The sequence below is a fragment of the Notechis scutatus genome, chromosome 1, assembly GCF_049901735.1.
Source record: "Notechis scutatus isolate UNSWTSFEM ecotype Mainland chromosome 1, rNotScu1.2, whole genome shotgun sequence".
Lineage (NCBI taxonomy): Eukaryota > Metazoa > Chordata > Lepidosauria > Squamata > Elapidae > Notechis > Notechis scutatus.
Genome location: NC_142009.1, coordinates 161,983,883 through 162,001,604, shown reverse-complemented (window position 1 = coordinate 162,001,604; position 17,722 = coordinate 161,983,883). Strand labels below are relative to the sequence as shown.

Sequence of the window (17,722 nt, the reverse complement as noted above, 5' to 3'; positions counted from 1 at the left end):
GAGCTGATGCAGGGGGCAGCAGAGGGTAGACAGCAATGATAGAATGCAGGGCAGCTGAAAGGGTAGCATTGGTTGGGGGGAGTCAAGCAACTCCTGTGATCATAAACGTGGGCAAGCTGCCAAGTATCCAAATGTTAATCATGTGACTACAGGGACTCTTGTAACAACCATAATTTCATTCAGTGTTGTTGTAACTTTGGTCATTGATCAAATGGTCCTTAAGTGAGGACCTCTTGTTCTTCCAGGTGTATTTTCAACAGATATTGATATTTAAGCAGAAAGTTATACAGATAATCTTTCAGCAACATTTGCCATAATGACGGCGATGAAAAAGTAAACTTTGCGGTCAATGCTCACATTTACAATCTTTTCAGGTCTGTAAAGGAAAGGAAAGCTGAATAAGATTATAAGCACCGTTGCAGTTTCACTTAGCCACTGCTTCACTTGATGACCATATTGCCAACCCCAACTGTGGTGCTAAATGAGGACTACCTGTATATAAAAAAACCCAGCTTCATATATTATTATATGTAATTGTAAGGACCTGCCTCATCTAGCCCCCTCAGGCAAACAGGAATCTTGAATTCATCCAGTTGAATCAAAATAATTTTTATTGAGAGAAAATGATTGCAGGAGAGCAGGGCAAAATCTGAAAAAATTCCCAAGCAGTTATAGTAAAAGAAAAAAGCATGCAAAAATGCTAGCCAACCTCTTTCCCTTCCTTCCAACAGAAGTGCAGGACCCAATGGTGGACCTGTCCAGTAGCCACTCTAAAAGGGCTAAATCCTGTGCTACTATGTATGGAGTTGTTGTATGCCCCTTCAGCAAAGGGCAACAAATCAGTCCAGTTATCTTGCTGATAATTGATATAACAACTGAGATATTGTTCCAGCACTGAGTTTGTACGTTCACACTTTCCATTATTTTGAGGGTGGTGACTTGAACTCAAGGTGAAATCTGAAAAAGCCCAGGTGAAGCAAACAGCATTCTTTCATTTCCCCAAACCAACTTTCCTGACCAGTCCACCAGCAGCCAATGTGATGCTGCAAGGTTGTTATGGAAACTCCAAGGTGCTAGGCAGATAACAGTATACCTTCAGGTCAGGACAGTCTTGAAGTCAGGCTGGAACCGGCTGGGAGGGAATCCGCTCCATCTCTGAAGACAGTCCCCCTTCCTAATTCCCAAGCAGTTACAGTCAAAGCAAAAGCATGCAAAAATGCCACCGAGCCTCCCCTCCCCTCTTCCAACAGAATGGCAGGACACAATGGTAGACCTGACAGTAATAAACTTGGGATGACTGATACTTGCGGAAAGTGGAATTAACATTAAATAGTTAAAGCAATATCTGCTTAATCAAATTTCAAGTATTCCACAATTTTTCTTTCCATACAGTTATTTATACCGGCCCCAAATGCCCCCATTTGGTTAGCATACTCTCATTACTAGGTGTAATTTACTAGGGTAAATTTTAGAATTGTGATGCCTCTGAAAATAACAGGGAAGAATTGATTCTACTAGTTGCTGAAGTAGCAGCACACTTCTGCAGAGCTCTCCCATTTTATTTAAATTTAATATGTCTCTTAGAGTAAGTCACATCTTTTACTCAGATCCACATGGAAGCAGAAAGCAGGAATAATGTGTGCCAGAAGCACTTCTGAATCTTGTTGAAGAATTCACACTTGTATAGAAAGGAGGACTAATGGTCAAACACTTAAATCTGAGCCACTGTGTGCTGCAGCTTATATGGGTGGCAGGAGGGAGGGGTGAGTGGGGAGTTGAAGCAGAGAATAGAAGTACGAGGTCCTCGCTTAATGAAAGTGCATTCTTTGACTAATGACCACTGGACTGCTGGAACTGCCTGCATTGTTAAGCAGTATGGTCACCTGATGTTTTGTCTAGCAATTGCTTCACTTAGCAATAGAAATTCCAGTCCAATTTAGGGTCGTTAAGTGAGGACTACCTGTAGTCGGTTCAGATTTTGCTTCTATGAATTGAGAGGGAAAAGGAGGACTTAGAAAATATTATTGATCACTCACTCAGCTGCTACAGTATGGAGGCAGTAATTCTAACTTAACATTGTAATTGCAAAGTTCACAAAATAATTTTAAAAGTGCAGTGTACTGCATTTTCTCATTTTAAAACATAGTGCAACACACTGAACATGGAGATTTAAAACAAAAAGAAAAAAAATGAATAGAAATCAAGAGTCAACAATGTAATTCTTACATTAATACAATTTCTAATAACAAGCATTGGTCACTAAAGCAAAAAGGTTGTCATTAAATTGTTTAGGTATAATATTGTGCCCAAACTTGGAGTAAATGGGAATAAATGATATTATGGGGAATGCCAAGTAATTCATAGAGATAAATAAATTCTCTTAAATATAGAAAAAGATCTTTGTCTAACTTGTACATTAAAAGTGTTGCAGAAACTTACTTTTTACATGCTGGTTGGATTATTATCCTAGAAGAGGTTTTCAACTTACAAATTCTTCCTCCATTTAAACATTGCATGTGTACTTTGGTTCTTTCCCCATTCTTACCTTTTAAGACCAGCTAAACACAAACAATTTTATTGCAGCATCTTGTCATCTATATTATTTTCTTTAACTTTTCAAGGCAATGATGAATCCTTTGCTCGGAACTCCTATTACAGAGGATCATTGACCCAACGAAATCCAAATGGAAGAAACAGAAAAATAGATCACATCTTCATGGCAAGTATTCAGAATTTACTTCATGGCTTTCATCCCGACTGAAAATAGATGGTAGAAAAAGGGTAACAGAGACGAATAGAGGAATTCTTTACCATGAAATGCCAAATTCCAATAGAAGGCTACTGTTTTTTGTAGGAGAAAGATATGTGGTCATTTATCAAGAAGAGGCTGTTATTAATATGAAAACATGTAAATTAGACAGAATCCAGAATCAGATAAGTGGAAATAACAGCTAATAGCTGTATAGCATGCTTTTGTATCAGGGAAATCAATCACATGATCTTACTATATTATATGCTGTAACAGTGGTGGCTAACCTTTTTCGGCTCCCATGCCGAAAATTGAGTGCACGCACTCACATGCCAGCACCCAGAAGTAATGCATGCTAGCACGACCCTGCGCATGCACGCACGACCCCCCTGCTTGCACCGTGCATTTCTGAATGCACGTGAGACCCCCTGCACGCGCTGTGCATCTCTGCGCATGCACACACATCTGCGCACGCCGTGCATGCGCACCAGATACCCTACAATCAGCTGTTGGGCAGCGGCGTGCGTATGCGCAGTGGGGCTCTTCTGAGCGACCTCTCACGTGTCGGCAGATGTAGCTCTGCATGCCACTTCCGGCAGGCGTGCCATAGGTTCACCATCATGGTGCTATAATAATCATATACAATTATATAATCATATAATCCCAAGTAATTCATGCAACCATCAACAATAACTTTATCTATTGGCTGATTTCTTATTTTAAAATTGAAATATAAAAATATATAGCTATGGTAGAGCTAGCTTACTTGTTTGGCAATTTCACATCTCTCTCTCTCTCCCTCCCTCCCTCTCGCTCCAAGAGTCACAAAAATATTCCTGCTCCTACTTTTTCTGTTGCTGTTTTTCTACGGCAGTATATTTGCACCAGGGAGCACTCTTTATTTTTTAAAAGATGGGAACCTTTCAGGAGGCGTACATAATTCCAATTTGAAAGTGGAAACGTGACAAATCATAACAAAACTAGTTGACTGTGGATTCTGTGAATTTGGGGAGAGTGCACTGGGGAAGGGGCACGACAGTTGACCTTTGGGGAATAAATGAGTGAGTTAATCTTGAGAAATAGTCCGGGTTGGAAATACTCCTGAATTATAATTCAAAATAATGACCCCAAATTTTTCTATTATCTTTTATTATTGATTCATATTTTTAAAAAGTTACAGATAAGGCAACTATTAATTTCTACAGATAAACATATTCTTTTTGTCTTATCCTAATGTATTTTTCTTGCAACATAATACATATACTGTATGTAACAATCTCAGAAATCTTATCCTCTTTTTTTCCCTGTCATTACTCTGGCAGTTCTTTGGAATATGTTAGGGGCAAGCAGCAATCACCTCCTTTTTCAACGAGACATCTGCAGCTAGAAAATGTTGACCCTCTCTTTGGTTTCATGACAACATTTTGCATTGTTCTGAAGCCAGTCAAAAGGAAAACAGTGATTGCTATGAGCCATAGGAGCATCTATCAGCATTTGTGCTCAATCTGCACTGAAGCTCCTAAACTTTTAACTCTTTAAATGGCATGGGGAAAATGTATGCACAATATCAGTCCAGTAATTTTTATGAGTGATGTTAGTTGCTGATTTTTATTGGGATCCACTCAGAACTGAATGGAAGATGAGCAGCTATGTAAATGTTTTAAATAAGTAAAACTCCAAAGCCTCATATTGATGTTTTGATACTTTACAGAAACCTGTGATGACCCATCGTTCCTGAAAACAGTGGACTCTTCTAAGATCAATATTGCAAAATCCTGGCTCAAGTTTTTATTTTTGTTGCTTTTTTCTCTTTTACCAGTCTATTTGTTCTATGAAAGAAGGAAAAGAAACAAATTACATCTGAACAGAAATCTCGGAGGAAGAATCCTATGACATTTGAGCTCTAACTTATCTAGCAGAGCAGCAGGTCTCAATGTATGTTATGGAATCCCTTCCTCAGCTTCTTCACTTATCTTAAATATATATATACAGGTGGATTAAAGACACGTTTTCTAGACCACTAAGCTTGTAGTTTAGCTGTATGGGACCCATATATACATTTTGTATTTTCAGTGTTGGAACTGCCCAAGATTCATGTCCTGCTGCTATTACTAAATCATTGGATGGTAAGGAGAAGGGTTTGATTTACTTTACAATGTAGAAAAATCAATAATTCCTGAAGGTAGCTTGCACTTTTTGAATTAAATCGTCATGATCTATTTGTAAAAAAAAAAAGATTCAGAAAGACTTCGTAAGACTAATTCATTAGCATAATAAATAGAGGGAAACAATTTTGTCTTGTACAAACTTAATTCTGTTGACCACTGAATTATAACCCCTGGAAATTTATGCCATGGTAACTATAGACTTCCCACATTTTATGCTAGGATTATGTGTCCGCAAAATTTTGCATAAAGAATGAGACACTGAACCAGTGGGAAAAGAGGATTGTTGAGTATGGTATCAAATTGTATAACGCAAATGCATGAGTAAGGAAGATGACCTTGTCAAAGATTTGCAGGATCTGTTGCCTAGGAAAAAGGGCTAAAGCATTTTTAAAGTCCAGAAAAAGATAGCATTAGAAAATGACCCAAGCAGACATCTTCATAATTCAAGGAGGAGGAGGCACAATGCAATCAGACTTGCAAGATTCTGTTACTACAGCCAATTTCAATAAAAAATAGTTCTAGCCTTTCAGTGAACTTGATTTCCTGGTTTGGCTTACCTAGTAGGGCTGACATGCACTGACAAATGTTCTCATAAACATTTAAAGCCTTCTTCTTAAGTATCACATTACTTAAAAGTGTTTTCTTTCTATGTGCAATGGAAGCATAATCTCCATTTTTCTTATAGCTGGATTTCATGGTAAACCAAGGGGTCGAATGCATTACAATTTTTGCTAGCATTTTTCATCATTTTATACACAGTAGATTTTCCCAGGTTAAAAGCTTGTCCTGGGACTTCACCCATTTCAGGGCAACATAATACAGATAGTCCTTGAGGTACGACAGGCCACAGTGAACGTTCGAAGTTACAACAAACACCCCAAAACCAGTGGTGGGATTAAAAAATTTTTACTACCAGTTCTGTGGGCATAGCTTGGTGGGCGTGGCAGGAGAAGGATACTATAAAATCTCCAGTCAGAGGTGGTATTTGCCAGTTCTCCAAACTACTCACAATTTCTGCTACCTGTTCTCCAGAACTTGTCAGAACCTGCTGAATACCACTTCTGCCCAAAACTATATATGACCCTTTGTCAAAGTTACAGTGGCTGCAGTAATCCCATAATCATTCATCCTTATGGAAACATAATGGGGATGCTTCAGTGCCTCTCTTCATATTGTATTTTAAATCTAGAACTATGTTTTCAAACTCTAAAATTTGAATTTCTATGCAAGTTGTGTGTACCATCATGGTGTCTTTCACATATAACTTCAAACTTTGTGTCATGTAAGAGCACAGACCTTCAGAAAATTAAGATATTACTGATTTCTCTGAATTTTTTTTTTTAAAAATGAACTTTTGTTGGCAACAGTGACCGTATATCAAGCAGGCATTGAAACTGTGAAGTCATTACGGTTTGGTATTCTTAGAATTTGTTTCATGATAGAAATACAAAGTTCAGGCATCTCCTACCACAAGTGGTTGAGCGTCTTTATTCCAATGTGACCGAGTGTCATCATTTTGACCCTAATATAATTGTATCCAAAATGTATCTGCAACATGTTTATTTAGGGCTGTGCAGTGCTTCAAATATGATTCCCAACGTGTTTTGGAGCACATGGGAATGCAAATACAGCAACTTTCTGCAACTAAAAGCCATAGTTTTTTCTTGGATCATATGGCTGCTTAAAACAGTTGCAGAGAGGTGCTAGTTACTTCTTTGGCCATGTTGCCTTTTGAAATCAAATCTAAAATGTTGATGGCCCTAATATTTATGTCTTTGGCAATTAGTTACAATACATATCCATTTTATTCACATAGCTAAAGATGCACAAAGAAACTGAAAATGTGAGTTCCTATATCTGTTTATCTGATTAATGTTTTTCCAAGCTGAGAATGAATCTTGAGTTCAGACCAAAATTCTTAGTTTTAATGCTAATAAATCTTTGCAGTAAATAACCAAATTAGAAGGCATTTTCCTGTTACAGCTGTGACTTTTCAGTATCCTGAACTTTTCATACCTCCTGTAAGCTATCCTTTCATTACGATGTTCTCATCAACCATTATGTGTCCAGATCTCTTCCAGTTAATGTAAATTGATGTCATTGATGCAATCAGGAAGAGAAGCCTGTGTTACATGCAGTTTTATTCTTCTTCTTTAAGGGCTATATTTTCTCAAATAAAGCAATTGTGGGGCAAGGGTTTCTGAAGGAAAAGATATCCACACCCCCGCATCCATGCATATTGGCAGGACTTCATTCCAAAACAATCAAAGCTACTGGACCCCTTAACAAAAAGGATTGGGCAACCCCACCTAATGTGTCCCTTTTGCCCTAAAGCAGACATTATCCTCACTCTGTACATCTTACGCATCAGCTTTTATCTTGACTCAGAAATATAGCCAGGTAGGCTGCATTATAAATGGATAGTTTGTATTCCCCACAGCAAAATGCCAATTTCCTTCCTCGCTTGCAAAGAGATGGGCTTTTCTACCACTCTGATTGTCTGATTAACTAGCTGAAGCCTTGAGATCACTGCTGCCTCAGGTCCATTTCTTTGGGATGTGGAAAGCAGAGCCAATTAGCTCACCGCTCACTTCTTGATGAGGGTCAATGTTAGGGAGCTTTTCCAGCATTTTCTCTGAAACTGCAGGGTAGATTTCTTGGGTGGGGGTGGGGGAATTCCTACCTCCACGTTCTTGGCACTTCTTCTTCCCTCCTGCCATGTGGACCTTGCCACGATCACCCCATTCCCCAAGGGATAGGGGTTTGCTGCTTTCCTATAGAATGTGAATGTGGGCAGCTAAACACTGGGAAATCTTATGCTTGGGGAGCATTAAAGCCAGAAAAGAAGGCAAGATTGTAACACCAAAGGCAAATGTTTAAAAATATGGAAATATGGCATTTATTTATTAGACAGGTTAAATGAGAACAGTGAAGGGGAGACCATTTCAAAGAGATTTAGATCATTTCCAAAATGAAGTGGCTCTGCCTAGAAGCCCCACAACGTGAAGATGGAATTTCTGGAGTTTTTCAATTTGCTTTGGAAGTGGTTGCTGTCATTATCAGTTGTGCTTAATATTGTTGTGAACCTCTTGTTATATATTTTTTTTCATAGAAAGAAAACACCAGGTAGTAGGGATAAGATGATGTTTTGTGATTAATAGCTCTAGCTTCCTACAAGAAATGACATTAAAACCACTCTCCTGCATCTTCCAAATCTAGTGATTAATAGAGATGTAGGAATGCAGAAAGAGAGAAGATTATGTAATGAATTCTCACCTGCAAAGTTCTGGACTGCTTTTTATCCTACATCCTGATCACAGTACTTGTCCTTCCAAAAATCTTCTGGACCTAAAGTTATGTTCCTCCACTGCTTTATTAATGCTAATTGCTCAAAAACTTCACAGAAAGAATAGGATATCTTCTCTTTTTGCTCAATTCTAAATGTTCAAAGCTGCAAGCCTATGCTTTAATTGCTTTGCCTTACTGGGCAGTGCCATATCCTGATGTGGATGCTGAATTATTTTTAAATCCCCAAGACCGAATAATGCCATTTCCAAATGCATGTAATTGTTCCTATTGTTTACATTAGTAAATGGAATAGAGTCAAAGGTGGTGAACGATTCCTGAATGCCAAAAGGCGGTGCTTAGATCAAGTGAATCTGAATGGATTCAGAAGTGACATTGGTCACTTCCTTTCAACTCTGTTTCCAGCATCCAGAAAGACTAAAATGTTTTTTGCTTGAGTGCTTATGAAATCCTTACACATTCAGTACCTTTGATATCACAGTTCTGCTTGCATACTACCTTTCCCATTCAACAAGGCTAGGCTCACAAGGCTCAAAACACAATGGGGCAGAATCATTTTTCATGGTGGTGTGCCCCTTACCCACTTTCATGATACTTAGTTGGAGCAGTGAAAGACCTGATACCCCAATATTTATTTGATTGTTTACACTTATAGCCACACCTACAGCAATAGCAATAGCACTTAGACTTCTATACCATTCCATGGTGCTTTACAGAATTCTGGGCAGTTTACAATATTAGCATATTGCCTCCAACAAACAGCGTCCTCATTATACCAATCTCAGAAGGGTGGAAGGCTAAGTCAACCTTGAACCTCATCAGGATCCAACTCCGGACCGTGGACACAGCCTGCAATATTGCATTCTAACCACTGTGCAACCAAGGCTCTTCTTTATAAGCCACTGTGTGATCTGTCACTAGTGTTATCAGAAGCATAACACATTCCCTAACCCAAAGAGAGAGACCTTCTAAATCAATAGTCTTATTTTTTAATGAGAGGTTATTGTAGATGCAGTTTAAGCTTCTTCCAGATAGTGATGTTATGTAAGAAATTGATCGTTTTCTTACATGGTACATAATATACACATATGTATTAATTGAATTGCAAATCAGGAAAAATTACAAGTTTTCTACATTCCAACAATGCCTCCTATTCTCCAGTGTTTTTATTTAGAGTGGTCCTATGTTATATACTGTATACTATGAGATTTATAAGCTAGCTTGTCCAAGGCAAATCAGTGAGCCATAAAACTGAACAGGAATTTCATTGAAAGATCCAACCCGCAGCTATATTACCTCATCACAGAAAGTCTTCTGTAAAGGAATCCATAAGATAATGGGCGGCTGGCCATTTTCTTGATATTTTCTATTTTTCTGGATATTTACACGTAATTGACTGCAAAGGTAATAGGATCCCATATTAGTGCAGATGAATAGACATCATTTTCACTTAATTGTAAACACTGTATCTGCTGTTATTTTAGGGTAGAACAGAAATGTAAATTTCACTATTCCACACTTGCCCAATCACTGACACGCTAGCCTTTTACTTTTTTAAAAAATGAGATTTGTTTTTTTTCATACTATATGCTAATATAAAAGGCAAACACTGGAAACCGAGGAGAAATATTTATGTCTTTTATGATGAGGGAAATTTGGAATACCCATATATTTAGTTATGCATATATACAATCCACCATCACAACAAACAGGAAGAGGGAGGCCTATGGTCCCTTCATATAACCCACCATGCTGGATGAAGAGGAATGATACTGACTTTTCACCATTTGAAGAACAAAAGAAGTTTCTCAGGTTGAAGATAAGGCAGCCATTCTGAGAACTCGTATGTGGAATCCAGAAACCAGTGTGTGTGTCTTTCTGTTATTGTGTTTAGTGAAAGTGAAACCATAATAAAATTTCAATTTCTAGGATATGAACTGTTCCCACTACAGTTGGAGGATGCACATTGCACATCTACCTCCCAGACTGAAACCCCTAGGAGGAAAAGTGACCCTGGACTATATGGTAGGTCCTCCATCCAAACGAACAGCTCTGAGGTCCACATAGGCAGAGCTGAAAATCAAAGCTGTCCATAATCCCACCATGCATCCTGTACCTGTTAAGATCAATGTCACTGAATGCTTTTCTATGTGCCTCTGGCACAGCTGTGATCAGCTGTCCAAGGAACCACAGCTAAATCAGAGTGAGAAATTTTGAAATCCAGAGCAAAATGTGCCATTTTATTTTACGTATTTTATTTATTCAGTGTAACTTGACCTAAAGTACAAATAGATCAACATTAGAGGCTCACAGATTAAGTCAGAAGAAAGAGAGGGAGATTGAAAATTTGAGATTTAAATTTTAAATATTTTAATTGTTTTAGAATCGTACATCCCCCAGAGGCATTGGATTGAATTAGGTGGCTATAGAAATAAAATAAATGCCAATATTATCTTTTGCTAATCAAAATGATCTTTCAGAATATCTCAAACTTGTAAAATCTCAGTGAAGGCATACAGCCAATCTAGTTTCCCAGTTCTTTACCTCATTTGCTTAAAGGGAGAAAGTACTTCAAATAAGAAAACCTCCTTCCTTGACTTGAGGGAAAAGAACTGAAGTTGTAAAGGGGGGAGGGGGGAGCCTGTTGAGATGCCCTGTCCCAATGCTGATGTCAGAGGCTGCCATGCATATACAAAAGGAAGACATAAAAGGGGGAAAAGGACCACCAGCTTGCACTGAGCCTGGCCACTGAAGGCATAACCTGGATGTGCCACTGTCCAGTCCCCTTGACAGAGAAGTGAGTATTGCCTCCAGTGCAGTCTGTTAGCTCTATGAATGTCTGCTTTTCGGAAAGGTGGGAATAAGGAAAGCAAAACAAAGCATGGCATGCATGTTCTCAGTAGCCCATTCAAGTTATGGGGGGGAAATGCTAAATAAAATCATCTTCCAGATCCATTTTTCTCATGGCATTGTTTCGTATTTTAGGGTTTGTGTATGTTTGTATTTTTGTGTGCTTTATAAGCAAGTTCATTTGACTATTACTAATTGTTTGCTATTGTATTCTACTAATGTAGTAATTTCCTGTTTTGCAATTTCATTGGTTTTTAAACAAAATAGTGGCATTCCTTATAAAGAACAATGCAGATGAAACAATTTCCAGTGTGCTTATTTCAGACATATTGATTTCTTATTTTAAAATTGTGTCTGTGTCTGTGTTCAAAAGACAACTTATTCAATAAATAATAAATGTAGATCATGTTATCCCAGCTTTCCACTTTGGAAACTAAAATTTAAATAAACCAGCTTACCTCCAGCTTGCCAGTGGACTCCACCATGAAAATGAGACTGGAGCTCAACTTTTGCTTCCTCCTAAAGGAGATAATGATTTACCTGCAGCCACCATAGGGGCTATTTATTTAATTAATTTAGATAATGATACTCCAAAAAGATTTAAATAATTGTGAGATAATTTTATAAGTTTTTCTTGACAATAAAAATGTATTTTATTTTATACTATGCATTTATTTCATTTTTATTTCTTTTATTATAAGCCATGTATGTGAGATGTAATACACATATAACAAATTTGCAGTCATTTTTTCCTATTTGGAAAACAGTTACCTTTGATTCTGAATGGGATTAATTAGTTCAAACAATAGGGAAACGTTTGCTTAATAAATATTTACATTTATGAATGGTGGGTGGTGATTAGCCCAGGCAAATATTAAACATGTACATAATGTTTTCTTGTGCGAGCAAAGAGAACATGAGAAGCAATCAGTCAAATTACAAAAGATAAAATGTTCAGTCTAGATCTAGATGCCTTAGTGATTGGTCAAATACACTTTGATGTTTGATATAATAAAGACAGCAAGGGGTGGAGGGAGAGACACAGTCAAAGATGGCTCTTGGGAAATAGAAGATGGGTGGCTATAGAATTCTATAGAATAGAATTTTGAAATATTACCCTTTTACCTGTTTTAAAGCAGGAATAAAAAAAGAACCAATCACAACAAAAGGATAAACTCTGACTTGTTTCTTGGTTACGCCAAGCTTGACATGATAGATGCTGAAAAATGAGTTATCCTGGGATGTGAGAATGTCTTGTACTCTATCATCCTGGGGTGTTATGGATGCTAAGGCAGACAGCATAGCTGGTTGGTATGCTTGGTGTCTTGTCATCATGAGATGCTTTGTACTGGGAGGAAAGCATGGCAGCCAGGAAGAGAGGACTCTTGAGGTTTCCAAAACTAAGAAATGAAGCCATGTGTTAAACCTCTGATCATTTGCTCTATTGGCTTCCAGGCTGACATGGTTCCTTTATGCAGAACAAATATATTCCCTTATGGATATAGCCCAGAAGGATGTCCAGTGGTCTCATTCCCAAGATGGCAGGTAAATTCCTATGGGTGTTCATGTTGGTCTTTGTGAGAGAACCACAGAAAAACCTCAAGGCGAACAGGTGCTAGGGCATCCGTCAGAACCCTGACACTAGTGTTGCTTACAGATTGATTAGCTTTGGGGAAGGTAGGCAGTGGACACAAGTCAAATTCAAGAAACTGCCTGGTAGCACAGCTGATAGAAAGATGGGTAGCCTGACTATGGAAATGGCAACAATGGGCCACTGGTACAGCAGATGTGGAGACCTCTGGTGTGCTGGACCAGACAGGCTGCTACAAGATTGCAAAGGTAAGCCCTGGGAACTGATAAAAGGAGAGTTAGAAGAACACCTCTCTTTAAAATTCAAAAGCATCAGTGAATCTTTGTCCCTATTCAATGAGATTGCTTGTAATAAGTAAAAACCCAATTGGAAGAAGTCTGAACTTTCAAAGAGCAAGTATTCCTGGACCTAATTTTTGCTCCCTTTTCCTCAGTTCCTGGCTGTGGTTTGACAGAGGTGAAAGTGAGTTTGCCAAACGCTAATTCTGATGAAAAAAAAATAGGGCCAAGGAACTTTCTGATGCTGGCCAAAATAAACATGATGTGAATTGTATGTTTCTAAAAGTGTAACTTGGAATGCTAAAGGAGACTCATACAGCAGTGGAATCTAGGGTGGAGTGGAATAAAGTGTGCTTTGATAGTTTTCCATGAAAATCATCTTCAAAACTGACTTTTGTATTTCAGGTTTGTGGCTCAACAGAATCTTATGCCCATAAGCTCATTTTCAGCAGAAAAGGGAGTGGAAGTTGAAAATCCACCCCCGTTTTATTTCTAAAAATTCCACACATGAGTGTGAAGGTTAGCTTGGCTCGAAAGCACAAAGCAAATTCAGATGGAAATCCAATAATTAAAGAATGATATTTAGAATATGAATCTAAAAATGAAAAAACCCAAAGCAGAGTAAGCAACTTACTTAAGCAATCAAAACAATAGACCATGCTTTTTATATCAGTTTGATGGCAATTTTAGTGGCAAACACATTTGAGTACCAAGATGTAATTTTTCAGGAAGTAATTTTTACTTGAAATTCAACATTCAAACTTGTTTTGCTGTTGTAGAATTTTGCAATGACTCTGTACTTTACTAAGGCTGTCTTTTGAGGAGTGCTTTTCTTGTATGAGTCCAGTAACATACTTTTTGTTTCCTGTTGCTACAGGTCACCTATTTTTTTCTTTGTTTACCATCAGATATCAAAGTACTTTGAAGAGTGGGGGGAAAAAACCTAAAGGAATGAGACTGCTAGTTGTCTGCCTTCTGCTGCTGGCCTTTATACCTGAGACTAAATGCCGAATCCTTGAACGATTCATGGAGATCAGGAGTAAGTTCCCACAGCCAGGTGATTGCGTGGATAGAGATATTTTTCATGAGCAAAATGTCCAGCATATATACCGTACAAACCTGAACACTGGCTGAAGGTAGAATCTGGGGTAGTACCCAATGGTTGTTGGCTTTGTCTCATTTCCCTCTCAAGACCTTCTAAACGGAATGTATTGCAAACTGCATTTGACAGCAAAAATCTAGAAGACCACTAGATAGCATAAACAGTTAGATTTGATCTGGATCGAGTGGTTGTCCAGATTTTTGCCACCTAGATATGCCTGATATGTGTTACTCTGGACATCTTGCTATGCAACACCTGCAAATAATTTTTTTTCACTTAATCTAGACTAATCTGTTCCAGACTCTGGAAATCAACCACAGATGTTCCCTACAGTTTCTTTTGCAGCTCTCAAAAATCTTATTGCTGAAATCTAACAGCAAAACCCTTAAATATGTTGAAGACACTTTTCAGGCACTTTAAAAACATCTCTCTCCCTCCCCCTTCCTCTTTCCCCCTCTCATTGATTTTTACTTCTTTTATTAATTCAAAAGCCTGAAAAATTCTACTGCCACCATTGTCTTTGTAAAGTTGCTGCCACCAGAAGATCTCAAGCGCTGGGAAACAAAATAGAAAAAAGTATTGTCCCCGGTGGAAAAAGACCTCCCTTGCCCTACACCACAGTGTTTTTAAACTTTATTAGACCAAAACAACCAAACATAATATTATAAACATATGTCTCCCATGTGTCTTTTCATCATTTACCTCCATTCTGCAATAGCAGTTGTCCATACATATAATACCATGTTTCTCATATAATAAGGCCGGGTCTTATTTTTTTTTGAGCCCCGAAAAAATAGCTAGGCTGTCTTTTGTGACTTAATTTTCCCCCCCCCCCCTTGCATCTTTGGGTGGGCGGGTGGCAATGGCTTGGATGTTGACCTCGGCGTTGGTGGGGCACTTCGTATCAGGGTCAACGCAGGCAGCACCATATCCGGGTGTGCAACAAAAGTACTTCCTAATGGCAAGCCCCCCCACCATTCCCCCCCCCCATTTTGCATGTTTTAATATAGGCCTTAATTTGGGGGGAGGGGCTTAATTTCATTTCATGCCTATAAAACATGCTGGGACTTCCTATTGGGGGAAGCCGTATTGTTGGAGAAACAGGGTATTATTTTCTCCAGAATTACATTCAGTCATCCAATGATCTCAAGATGGAAAGCATATGCTATGATCCATTGATTAGTCCAAAACTCGTCTCTTAATTCACATACTTTGATGTTCCAAATACAGCAACACTAGCTAGCAAATGCAACTTTGGAAAGAAATGTAATCTCTTCCTTATCAAATTGTTGCTTAGTGTCCAAACTGTACAGTGTACAAAGACAGTTTCCTGTGCAGACGATCCTAGTGGCATTCATTTCCAGACAGGCAAAAGACAGGCTAGAGATTAGAAAGAGAGCATGCAGAAGATGTTGAGCCTTGGCTTTCGAAAGTCAATCTGCACTCTCTGACATAGGTGAAAATTCAGCCCATGCTCCCTGCCATTTCATCTATTCTTCTATTGTCCTTATTTATTTGACACATGCTGACCTGAGCTTCCTCAGACTGTTTTCTTCATGCTCTCTTTCATTTTTGAGGAACAAATTGTGCAACTTGACCTAAGGATGTTAGAACAGGGGTCCCCAACCCCTGGACCGTGGCACAATGCTGGGCTACAGCCTGTTGGGAACTTTGTGAGCACACAAAGCTGCATTTGCGCAAGTGGTGCACATGTGCTTGATACCATCTGCTCTCCCGCCACTGGTGGCGGTCCACAGAGCCAGAAAGGTTGGGGACCACTGCATTAGAGTACAATACCTGGATGTGAATATGGACACATTCAGTTTTTAAAGCTGCTGCTCTTTCCATCCCTGAAATCTAATGGCGAATCGCCTTCTTCACAGACAATTGGGACCAGTGTTCCCCCCAAGTGGTTTGTATTGACTCCCAAGAGTTGATGGAACTACCCATTAGAGGTGGTTCTCGACTTACAACCATTCATTAATGACATCTCAAAGTTACAGTGGCTTCAGAAAAGTTATTTATAACCTGTCTTTACAACTTGCAATTTACAACAGACTATCGCACAGCCTGCGATCGCAATTCAGGTGCTTGGCAATCAGCTCACCGTTACAACTGATTGCAGTGTCCTGCAATCCTGTGATCATGATATTGACCTTCCCAGCTGGTTTCTAACAAAAAATATCATTTGGGGAAGCTGGATTCATTTAATGACCATGTGATTTACTTAACAAAAATGGTAAAAATTGTTATAAAATCAGGTCCAGTCACAGGTTAACTCGTTACAAGAGAAATTCTCGTCCCAACTGAGGTCATGTTGAGAACTATCTATACTGTTCTTATTATTTCTAGTACTATTAGATGAAGTAGTACTTATTACACTTATTTCATGCAATAAAGGTTGGAGGATTGATGAACAATCTAAAACGTCCTGGGAGGATCAGTGAGCTTAAGAGTTTGGGAACTCCTGGTGTAGAGAATTTTTTTTTTATATCAAAGTTCTGAAGTCTAGTGGCTAATATTATTTCTAGTGAGTGTTTAAAATACAGTTCATAACATACTAGTAAAATTGTGCAAATGATATACACTTTAAAAAACATGCATATCTTTGAACAAGTATGAAGAGCACCTGGCATCAAAAAAGAAAATGAGAAATTGTTTCTCCTAATTTTTTTTTTCTCCAGATATGACAATGGCTGCATTTTAACACTGTATAACAATCGCAGAAGAATACAGTTTACACTCATGGATAACAAATGCCCATATTTTTAAGTCCTTTGCTTTTGTCAATGATGATGACTATTAGCATTATCACGTACAATAACCATCTTTATACAGGTTATTTTATGAGACTGACCTGATAGAAAGAGTCCCATTCACCTACCAAAACTGATAAGTTTTTCAGAAGACTGTAACACTAATACTATCTCCTCTAAAATGAGCGCCTCCATGTTTTATAATATACTGGGAACAATGCAGCTGTTTCCCTTTCCACTGAGTTCTCACTGACTTCTTCTGGGTTTTGCCTTGCAGATCCTGATATTGATCCTTCCTGGTACACGGGGCGAGGGATCCGGCCTGTGGGGCGGTTTGGCAGACGAAGAGCAGCTGCAGAAAATGCCCAGAAGTCTGACAACAGACACCTGCATGCTTGTTTCCCTGTAGAAGAAAGCAGTGAATTTCTGCAAGATGAATGAAGCTACATAAATGTTTTAATACGACGGTGACCAAAAATATAATGCACATGTGCACAGACATAATCCATCTTCATCTTCTATCCTTTCTAAACCTTAATAAATGTTGGATCTTGCTTCAGTCTTTATTATTGTTATTGTACAAATCAAATAGAATGTCTTTTGGCTAAATAATTTCATTAGATCATATTTCTCACCAATACATTTATATTACCAGTATCACTAGGCATACAATTCATTTTTTGATTACTGTACTTATACCAAGTAGTGCAATTCCTCAATGAACAGACATTGTTGTAAATAGTTTTGATTTATTTACTTTGCGTAGCCACATCTTACGTTTTTACCCTTCCTTTTCCATTCCAATATGTCAACTTATCTATTAAAATATGTGTAAAATACATTTTTCTTCCATTATACACAATTATACAACTTTAATTCTTGAAGTGGACATGGCAGTACCTGGAGACATCAGAATAGAAGA

At 38.3% G+C, this 17,722-nt stretch overlaps 2 protein-coding genes across 10 annotated transcripts in view; both read left to right on the top strand.

Annotated features, from left to right (window-relative positions):
- MLPH (melanophilin) overlaps window positions 1-4,591 on the top strand; it is a 71,654-nt gene extending 67,063 nt beyond the window's left edge. For all 9 annotated transcript variants that reach the window (XM_087949294.1, XM_087949292.1, XM_087949291.1 and 6 more), the window contains 2 exons: window positions 2,622-2,712; window positions 4,454-4,591. In XM_087949294.1, the coding sequence (XP_087805420.1) occupies window positions 2,622-2,712; window positions 4,454-4,487 (125 nt within the window). In that variant the 3' untranslated portion in view covers window positions 4,488-4,591. The remainder of the gene's footprint in view (window positions 1-2,621; window positions 2,713-4,453) is intronic.
- Window positions 4,592-12,307: 7,716 nt separating this feature from the next.
- On the top strand, window positions 12,308-17,446 carry PRLH (prolactin releasing hormone). Its single transcript, XM_026679023.2, has 2 exons — window positions 12,308-13,981; window positions 17,078-17,446. Exons 1-2 carry the CDS (start codon window positions 13,780-13,782, stop codon window positions 17,239-17,241), a joined length of 366 nt encoding a protein of 121 aa, XP_026534808.1. The 5' UTR covers window positions 12,308-13,779; the 3' UTR covers window positions 17,242-17,446.
- The last annotated feature ends 276 nt before the right edge of the window (window positions 17,447-17,722 follow it).